This window comes from Rissa tridactyla, chromosome 12 (genome assembly GCF_028500815.1).
Source record: "Rissa tridactyla isolate bRisTri1 chromosome 12, bRisTri1.patW.cur.20221130, whole genome shotgun sequence".
Classification (NCBI taxonomy): Eukaryota; Metazoa; Chordata; class Aves; order Charadriiformes; family Laridae; genus Rissa; species Rissa tridactyla.
This window is the reverse complement of record NC_071477.1, coordinates 1,281,554-1,291,448: the sequence shown is the minus strand read 5'-3', so window position 1 is coordinate 1,291,448 and position 9,895 is coordinate 1,281,554. Positions and strand designations below refer to the sequence as shown.

Sequence of the window (9,895 nt, the reverse complement as noted above, 5' to 3'; positions counted from 1 at the left end):
CCCCCTCCGGCCGCAGGGCCGAGCCTGCCGCCGCCCCGCCCGCCAGCCCCCGCCCGCCCTCCAGCCTCTGCAGCAGCCCCGGCCTCGGCTCCGGCTCCCTCCAGCCCGACAGCCTCCAGGCCTGCCCCGGCAGCCCTCGCGAGTCGCCCAGTATCCAGTGTGACAGCCTGGAGTGTCCCTGCTGCTGCGGCTGCTGCTCCTGCGGCAGCGCGGGGTCGGTGGGCGTCTGCGAGGACAGCCTGCAGCCCCCCCTCCCCGCCTGCAGCGGCCGAGCGCGCCACCCCCGGGCAGCCAGTGACCTCTCCGACAGCCTGGAGTCCTTCGGGACCCCGCACGACAGCCTCCAGTCGCTCTCCAGCCTGCGGGAGAGCTTCAGGTCCTCCAGCATCCAGGGGGACAGCCTTGAGTCCCTTTCCAGCCTGAGCAACGGGTCCACCAGCCAGCACAGCGGCCTCGAGTTTGCCAGCCAGTGAGACTGCCTTCATCTCCCCATACAATGCACTAGCCTCTGCTTCGCTTCCAGCTGCTGCCAGAGCATCCAGGTTGCTGCCCTTAGTTTGGCAGGCTGCCTTGTTCCAGTTGCTTCTTGACGCGTCCAGTCCAATAACCTCAAATACTGCCCGTGGCTGCCATTCCTGAGTGACGTCCTTCAGAGAGGCAGTGTTCATTGTCGCCTGCAGTGCTAACGCTGATTTTTTTGTCATCGGTTAAGAATGGAGATACGTGGTCCTCGGAGGAATCCCAGCTACCTCTCTGATCTCTATCAGAACATGTTACGGGCTGCAGAAGCAGCGGGGCGAGGGCAGCAGCAGCCCCCAGCACCCCATGCATGTAGCAGCATGACTCTTTGGAGCAGAACCCCAGCCGAGGGGGGCCCCCAGCCAAATAAGCTTCAGAGCAGCACTTCCTCCAGCTGTGATCCGGCGTTACGGCCTATCATACGCCGCCGAGCGAGGTCTTTGCCTACATTGCCTGAAAGAAGGAAGCAGGCAGCAGCGCAGTGTCAAGTTCCTGTATGCCAGAGACGCATGAACCGTGTGAGATTTGCTGATGCTTTGGGCTTGGAGCTCACTGAAGTGAAAGTCTTCCAGACTGGGGAGGATCCATCGATCCCCTTGCATGTCCTTTCCAGGCTCTCCATAAACTCAGACCTCTGGTACAGCAGCTCGGACTTGGAGTTTACCATGCAGTGCTTGGTCCCTGACTTCCAGCAGCCTGCAGACTGTATGGATTTTTCCTCCCGGCTCCAGGAGCAGCAGGTGTGTCTTGAACGAGTGACCAGCTCAGATTTGGGGCTCAGTGGCACCATCCAGGTTCGCAATGTGGCTTTTGAGAAGCAGGTGTCTGTGCGATACACCTTCAACCACTGGGAAAGCCTCCATGAAGTGTGTGCTCGTTGGCACAGTAGCATCCCTGAGAAAAACGGGCAGGGTCAGGTTGATGTTTTCACTTTCTTTCTCCCTGTGCCTCCTTTCCTCCTTCAGCTGTGCTCTGTAGTCCAGTTCGCAGCAAGGTACCAAGTCAACGGCTGGGAGTATTGGGATAACAACAGAGGCAAAAACTACAGTCTTACCTGCCGGACTCACCCCCTTAAGATGCCTAGGGAATGTGAGGAGAGCTGGATCCACTTCATCTGAATGAAGAAAGTGGATGCAGGGCAGCTTGTCAGTAGTCTCGGTGGCACCCTCGGCCTTGGCCTGGCTCTCTGCTCCTACGGCAACAGTCTCCTTTTTGAAACCTGCCAAACCTGGCAAAGTGTTGCAGGGAAGCAGCGAATGACCCGTACAAACTGTTCTAAACCTCTCGGAAAGCAAAAAGGGCCAAAATGTGTATTGAGTTACATCTGTTGAAAGCCCGTGTGATTTCTTTTAGTGTATGTACCGGTGCAGAATGGTTCCAAGGGATGCTCTCAGGCAACCAGAGGGCAAAACAACACACTTCATGTTGCTATTAATATTCTAGGTTGCATAGAATATTTCTAACTGATTTGTTTTACCATTTTGTACTGTCTATTTTCTAAATAGGCAGTGTGGCTTTACTGGTTTTGTTTCTAATTATCTCACCAAGTCTGGGCACTATTCCATCTATACATGATTTGGATGGCGGACACTGTAGGGAAGTACTTGTATTTTTATATATATATATATAAAATTAAGACTGTAACCGTGTTAAATATTTCCATTAATATTTGGGTTGGAGATTAAATGCTATTAGGAGCAGAACATAAATGAAAATGTCCCATCAGCCCCTCTGTTTCCTTTAAAAAAAAAGGTTGCCTTTTCTTATCTCCAATGTTTGCTGGAGGCAGCAGGAATGATTGTTACCAAAGTTTGTGCAAGGCAGATCTTGGGAAGTTCTCAGCTTTTTCAGGTGGTGCACAGGTAGGCTTTTTCTCTAGGTGGTGGTACAGGAGTTGTTCTTTCCTTGGCACCTGCTCTTACTAAGGGAAACTAGAGCAATTTTGCACTCATGTTGCATTACAGTTGAAGATCTCAAAGCACCATATGAATGCTAATGATCTTACACTGTTACCTGAAACAGGTAAATTTATAAATCAGGAAATGGATATGAGATATATATAAAAAAACAATACAGGGAGCTGGTTACAGAGCCTTGGAATAATACATCAGAACCCTAAATCCTGGCTCCCTGTTCCCCAGCATCCCAGTACACTGCAGTAGTACCTTTGCATCACAAAGTGGGAATTTCAAAGCAAAATGATGATTTTACTGGTAAGTTTAAACTTACCTGCACCCATAAACAGAATCCCTTCTGCAGCAGGGCGAGCACAGTAACACGTACACACAGTCTTCCCATGCCTCTTGCTTGGCACTTCCATTCTGTGGTTTCAGTGTGGTTTAAGATTGGCAACAGGCTTAAATGTAGTAAGTAAAAGATTGTCAATGATTTTTTTTCATATGTATTCATCACTGCATGCAATGTTTAGCTTTATACATGGAGCATAATTTTTCAAAACTGGCTGGCTGGATGTATTACAAGAGCTGCTTTTTAGAAGGATTATACTATGAAAATCAGGCCACTTGTTCAGGCATCTCATCTTGGATTGCTGCTTATTCATCAAAATCACAAGTTGTTTTTAAAATCACAGTTGTAAGCAACCAACAGCCAAGTATATATTAGTCCAGAAAGTCTACTGAGTAATTCTGGAAGTGCAGAAACCCAAAGAAAATTCATGTGTCTGGCAACCTAATGTTGCTACTTAGTTGTGATACCCGTTCAGCAAAGCTAGGATTTCAAGTGAAGAAGCTGCCTGGTTCCATTAGTCTTTGACTTTCAAAGGAACCAAAGTAATTAATGATGATTCTGTGAGCTGCCGAGCACCTCTTGCAGAGTACTGAGAAAACTCAGTGCTACTTGAGACTGTTGAGAATTGACTGCGTTGTCTGCTTTAACTCTGTATTGGAGCACTGTGAGGTCAAACATTTAAGGTGAAATTGTTTCGCAGGAGGAGGTGAGGCTGAGGTGTGGTTCCCAGCTACAGAGAGGAAAGAGTGCTGCCTGCTTTCAATCCACCTGTGTTATTTTCTGTACCTGGGCTAGAGAAGTGACCGTTACCGATCTGGCAGCAACTCTTGTCTCCTAGAAAAATCAGTGCAGTGACTGGAAGTCTAGTCTTCCTCATGGCACAGAAATGAGAGCTCTGTAAAGAAGGGGCACTATCTAATTGTAAGGGTTTTTTGCCTCCTGTGGTGGGCTTCACGTGACTAAATGACATATAGGACAATACAGGACATAACATCTGAACCAGTCAGCCTATGCTCTGCATAGTCAATGGAGATGTTTTTGCTATAGTTAGCAGATGACCTGGGGTGGGACAAACTGTGTCATCCCTGCTGAGCACAGGGAGAACACGGCGGGACTAGTTCTGCCATACTGCAGTTCTCAGCATTAGTGCGGGTTGTGCCAAATTCTGCCAGAGTCTGTAGGTGTCAAGTTAGATGAGCAGAAATATGCCTTCAGTGACTGCAGAAGAATCTTTCTTGGCATTAATTGAAATTGAACTTTGTTGAAACTTGCATTCTCTAAGGAATTCCACTAAAGTTTATCCAGTATTGTTAAAGTCCGTAGAAGTGACATTTTATGTACTTGTCATCGAAGTAAGAAGAAAACGAACACAGACACATGCACAGGAGCACTTGTGCTGAATAAAAGGCACTATTTTAAAATATTATTTCCCCCCCTCCTTCCCCCTCCCATCAGGAAAAACACTGAATTGCTTCTCAGCATGCCATTAGAAATCCCTCTCTCATGAGACTGGTATTTGACACCAGTTTACGGTGCAATACTTGGCCTGCTGGCAGGAAGATGCTGTTGCCATCATCTGGGAGAGGCTCATGTGCTAGCAAATGTCAGATCTGAGTGTTATTGCAGGCAGGGACATGATGTAAAGCTGAGGCTGTCAGTTTAAAGGTTAATGTTGTGTACACCACAGTATCAGGTGGGAAATTAATGTCTCGGCAACATGAGTTTGGCTTGTATTGTCTTCCCTCCGCAACCTCTCAGGGTATTTGCATGTGCAAAATCTTGAATGCTAAAGTATTATTCCAAGTTTGCCCTTTCTCTCTTTGCTTGTCCCGCACTGCTGGAGAAGAACTGACAGTAGCTGTTAGTAAAGGGGGTGTCTGGCATCACTGACTGGAGCTGAGCAGACCTACCCTATAGCGGAACTGAGAGGGATCTCTGGGGTAAGCTGTTAAACGTTCACGCATCAGTACTGGCACCTGTCACAGGGAAGATGAACTTTGCAGTTATGTTTTCCTGTCACATTCAGTAGTGAACATCAAAAGGATTCTAGTTGACAAAAAAGGGATTAAGCCATGGAGTAGTGGTAATACACAGCTGGCGTAAACGTATGTTCACCTTTATAAATTCTCAGGACAACTTGATTGCTTGCACTGTGTTCAAATCGAACACTTCCCTTATAACGAGGATTTTGTAAAAGTGAATTCTTCACAAGGGTTATTGCCATATAATGCACTTTTAAAAACCTGTATTTATTATAGTCACACAATAAATTAATGTCTAGTAGTCTACATTTTCAAGGTTCTTTCAAGCACGTTTTTTAAATAAACATATGGAATCCATGTAAATGAAAAGGGGTTGTCTTTCCTGATTAAGCATCTTGTCCAGAATAAAGTACTTTACACAGTATATCAATAAAGCACATATGCTACACAAAAGCTCATTTTATTTTAGTGGAGCATTGTACAATTGCAAAGGGCTTGCTTAATTTTTTAAAAAATAAAACTACGGCTATTGTAATACAAAAGATTGTAATTAAAGCTTTTCACAGTTTTACGTTGTTTTTGTCAATGGTGCTCCTTTCAACGTTTAAGAAAACTCATGAGCCAGCTTAGTGCTGAGCTGTCACTTGCAGACCAATATACCAATATATGGTGGGTTTCAAAGTCATAGTCTCTTTGTACTTATCTTACAAAGAAAAAAAATTCCAACTTGTAGTAACGGTAATATGCTAACAGTCATACGGTACTTAATTTATTGCATCCTCAGTGCTCAATCCAATGTTGTATGTGCTTTACAGCACTGCCTGGTAGAAACACAGCACGGCGCGTCTACACGATTAGTCATTTGTCAACATGAGTCTAATGTTAGTGCTGACCTCTTTCCTGATTTGGCTTTCTCCTGATGATCTCAGATCGGCAGCTATTTCAGCTGACACTTGGTATTAAAACTGTTGGCATCAACACTTCTGACCCTTCTCAGTTCTACGCACAACAGCAGCCGTGCCAAAGATGGGTTCTGTGGACCAGTGCAATGTTTTCCAGTACCTGCACGGAAGGTGAATATTTCTGTGACTGCAGCGGAGAGTCCCTGTACACGGTGCTGCCCTACCCTAAAGACAGTTCTGCTTCCATTGTCTCAGAATTTTTCAAGCATAGTTGCCATTATCTGTGGCCCAGATAATTTCACTGCTTGTTCCAGACTGTTTAATGTGTAACTTGATGAAAATTCTTTCTGTTGGCCTCCCTTCTGCGAACCAAGCAAGGCAGACATCAGAGAGCGAGGCAGGTGCAGGGGCGCCCCCGTCCCCTCAGCGCTACCAGCGCGGGGCTGTGGGATCCGCTTCTCCCCAGCTTTACGGCTCGCCTTTCTTTTGCTGTGGAATGAGTAAGGCTGTTTGCTTTACGAGATCTGAGAACCTGTGGATTGTCTAAGCCTGCGTGTATGCTAATGTGACTGGTAAGGAAAGCACCAAATCCAAATTGGCTTTAATTACTTCTGCTTCATATGATGAATTCCATTTTTATACAGAACTGCTGCTGCTCCAAGTTCCCCATGCCGCTATTGCTGCTTATTCTAGGTATGCACGGAGATGCTTCCCGGTGCTGCGCAGGAATTCGTGGCATTCGTGCTAAATTTTCCCCGCTGTCGCCGCGAGGCAGCTCCCCCGCAGCCGCCCGCCCGTTCCCCACCTCCCGCAGCGACGCCTCGGCCAAGCGCCGCCTCCTCCGCGGCGGCTGACCGGCTGGGCGTCAGGTGCGGAGGAAGCGCCTCACGATAAGGAAACCCTCCTCCCGCCCCGCAACTACGACGGCGATTGGTCCGCCTGGCGCGCTCGCCGGCAGTGATTGGCTGCAGGCTACGGGCGCTGGGAGTGATTGGCCGGCGGGAAGTGGCGCTTTTTTCTCTGCCGGCGGTGAGGTGAGGGCCGCCATGCTGCGGGGCCCTTCGCTGCTGCCCCGGCGCTCCCGGCGCGGCGCGTCCCGCTGCTGAGGAGGCGGGGGCACTGCGGGGCGCGCTCCTCTCAGTAGCAAGGGTCTTAGGGGAGATGCCAGGCACTACCTGTGTTTCGAGCGCGGAGGTCTCACTCAGTCGTCGAGAAGGAGACACCTGGCAGGGCTTTATATTTTCTTCTCTGGCCTGTCCGACTAGGCAGGAGACAAGAGACCTGTGAGGTGATAGCAAAGGTTTCAACGTAGGTGGTTGCATTCTTGTCCTGGAAAAAATAATAACCTTCCCCACCCAGTATTTGTTATTTCTGTATTACTTGGGAGTAATATGGGAGAAATGACTAGTGTGTTCCCAGTTGCTTGTTCTACAGAAGTCATTCCCTATTTTTAATCATTATGTCTCTGTCTAATTTTACGTAACTTCTGGGGTGAGAAGACCGAAACTGCACGTGGTAGATCAGTTGATGTAAATTAACTTATACAGAGCACAAAAATGATTGTGGGGTTTGTTTTTTACATGTTAACTCTCAAAGTACTTTTGACTGCTCTTGAATATGAAGACAATGTTTTCAGGAAACTATAATTTCGAGGTCTTGCTTTTTGGTGTAATAGTCATCTCCGAGCCCCTCACTCTATGTGTAATTAGGAAGGCTTTTTCCCTTCATGCGTTTGTCACGTTTTTCTTAAATGATTTCATGTGCCATTTTATAATGAGGCCCTTCTGGAGTTCTGTCGACTCACCTGTTCTGAATAGCTGGAGTTGGCAGCACAACTGTCCGTCTTCGTGCTCTTTTCTCTGTGACAAAGCTTGGGAGTCCGCTGCAGGGCTCTCTCGCCCTCCATTGCCAAAGTTGATCCTTCCTTCCGCTCTCTTAATCAATTGTTTATCCATGTAAGGATGTTTCCTTATATCCCCAGTTAGATTAATACCTTAAATAGTGTTTACACTACTGACAAATTTTGGAATCTGTAGTGTGTTTTCACTGATAACTGATGCGTTTGCAAAAGCCATTAGAAGTCTATGTCAGTGAATTGTGTTTTGGTCAAGTGATGATTGTTCCTTTCCTATGCAGCTGAGTAGATGATTTGCAAAAATGGCAGACAGGAATGAGATGCAGGTATGTGCTTATAGACCAGAATATGACTATTGATTGTTCTAATTACTAGCTTAAAGCACTCTTTCTGGTATTTAATTACAAGTAAAATTGGCAGCGTGGCAAAGAATGTGATAGGAAAAATCTTCCTTTGACATAGGTTAGTGCTAAGTAGCTGTGTAGAAAGGAAGAAGAACTGGAAATTGTTATTGATGAAAATAAATCATATGCATTTGATAGACATGAATTAGTTGGGACGATACTTCAGATCAAAATGTTGAAATCTGGTTATAATTGATTTAGAAAGAATAGAGTGGCAAAATAGCTGAGGAAGGCGGTAGTCATCGAATAAATAGCTTTTAAAGTCACTATTAGATAACTTAGAAATGCAAAATACTAAATCTACTAAGGAAGGGGTATTAACACAATGAGCACTTACGTAAGCATTTATTTGTACTATGAGGAAAATAAAAACATTCTGTTAAGGAGAACTGGCAAATAATTAAAAACCCAGCGAATAAGTATTTGCATGATTAATGTATTAGATACGGTGTTCTGTACTTTAGGTTTTATATTTAGTGGTTTTATGATTCAGAATATTAACTTAGAATGCGTAAAGCCAACATTAAATCTTGTTAAATCAGTATTGGTGTTAAGCATACAGTAATACAGTTGCTCTGTTTTCTTTTATTGTTGACAGTTTGAAAAGTTAATTGATGAAGCTACAAGAAAAAAAGATTTCCAATTATTAGAACAATTTCTGGCAACAGAAGACTGTGAAAATGTCTCTCACAAATGCAGTAAACAGTTTGTCAACAAATTAGATAAGCTTCTCTGTCGGGTAATGTAATTGTTACATCAGAATCACCTATACTGTCATTGTAAAAGTCTGAAAAAGATTTTTTTCATTTAGCTTGGTTTATACCAGCAGCTGATTTGGAAAACTGAAATAAAATTTAAGAATGAAACCTCTACTTCAAGCTGCAATTAGGTTGGCTTTTGAGAACAAAATGGCATCTGGTTAATTAGATGCAGGTTCTTCTAGAACTCTACTCTAAAGAGTATGTTAAAATTTCAATTTCAGGAACTTGAGAGACAAGAAGTCAAAAGCATTTCCGCTTTGCTAAATTCTATCCAGAAATGTGGGAAAAAAGTCAGCATAGCAGGAGAAGATGGGCTGCCAGCAATGATAAAATACGGTCTCATTGGGAGGATAAGTATAACCATAAAGCATATATGAACTTCTAAAAAAAAAATAAAATAAGATAAATAAAGCATGCTTAAGTAATGCTTAGTGTTTGATTTGATTCTTGATTGTTTCTGAATTAAGAATTTCTTATAACTTTGCAACAGATATTATTCAGAGTTAAATGTTATTTGACAAGAAGCTACTTTTAAAGTGATGCTGCTCTACCACAGAGAAGGTTTTGCAAATTGTGTGATATATAATTAATTTAGATATGCTTACAGCAATTACAACAAGACGATACCTTTTTGTATGAGCTGGCTGTACTGCTGCTCAATGAGGAATTGGAATTTCCTGGTGCAATTTAATGATTTTGTTGTTGTTAATACTTGCAACAGCAATATTGTACTTATTCTTTCAACAGATTGTAGTGCTTATATATTGTGTTATTTCAGCCTACATGTTAAATGCGTTAATCATTTGTAACTCAACATACTAAGCATACTGAAAATTAGACACCACTCCCTTATTGCTTTCACCAGAGATTTCACTGAAGAAAATTAACAGCAATGTCAGATGAGTGTTAGTCAGTTGCCTTCTCAACTGCTTTAAAAAGTGTGGTGACAACTTCATGCTTATATTCACACCTGCAAACACACTTCCTTCAGCCACTATCCGTTTTCAGCTCTTTGGTCTGTGATGGCAGTTGTAGTAGATCTCTAGTTCTCATCTTAGAAAGTCAGCTACAGAAATTACTTATATTAGTTTGAAATCACCTACCTTTGTTTAGCGAGAGTGAGAAATTTCAGTCTGGGGCTAACATACCCTCAGCAGACCAGTAATGTTGTTGCTGTTGTTTTAATCTTTGTATAATTTTACTTCAGTATGATATAAACTGTTAT

At 44.2% G+C, this 9,895-nt stretch overlaps 2 protein-coding genes across 2 annotated transcripts in view; both read left to right on the top strand.

Annotated features, from left to right (window-relative positions):
* The first annotated feature begins 45 nt into the window (after positions 1 to 45).
* On the top strand, positions 46 to 3,709 carry PPP1R3D (protein phosphatase 1 regulatory subunit 3D). The gene has a single exon (XM_054218787.1). It carries the CDS (start codon positions 714 to 716, stop codon positions 1,635 to 1,637), a length of 924 nt encoding a protein of 307 aa, XP_054074762.1. The 5' UTR covers positions 46 to 713; the 3' UTR covers positions 1,638 to 3,709.
* A 4,098-nt stretch (positions 3,710 to 7,807) lies between these two features.
* SYCP2 (synaptonemal complex protein 2) overlaps positions 7,808 to 9,895 on the top strand; it is a 30,921-nt gene continuing 28,833 nt past the window's right edge. Inside the window, exons 1-3 of the mRNA XM_054218786.1 lie at positions 7,808 to 7,831; positions 8,508 to 8,648; positions 8,892 to 9,020. Coding sequence (XP_054074761.1) covers positions 7,808 to 7,831; positions 8,508 to 8,648; positions 8,892 to 9,020 — 294 coding nt within the window. The remainder of the gene's footprint in view (positions 7,832 to 8,507; positions 8,649 to 8,891; positions 9,021 to 9,895) is intronic.

Bases quoted from the DNA above. Each gene is read 5' to 3' on its own strand.
- PPP1R3D (XM_054218787.1), top strand. From the start codon at position 714: ATGGAGATACGTGGTCCTCGGAGGAATCCCAGCTACCTCTCTGATCTC.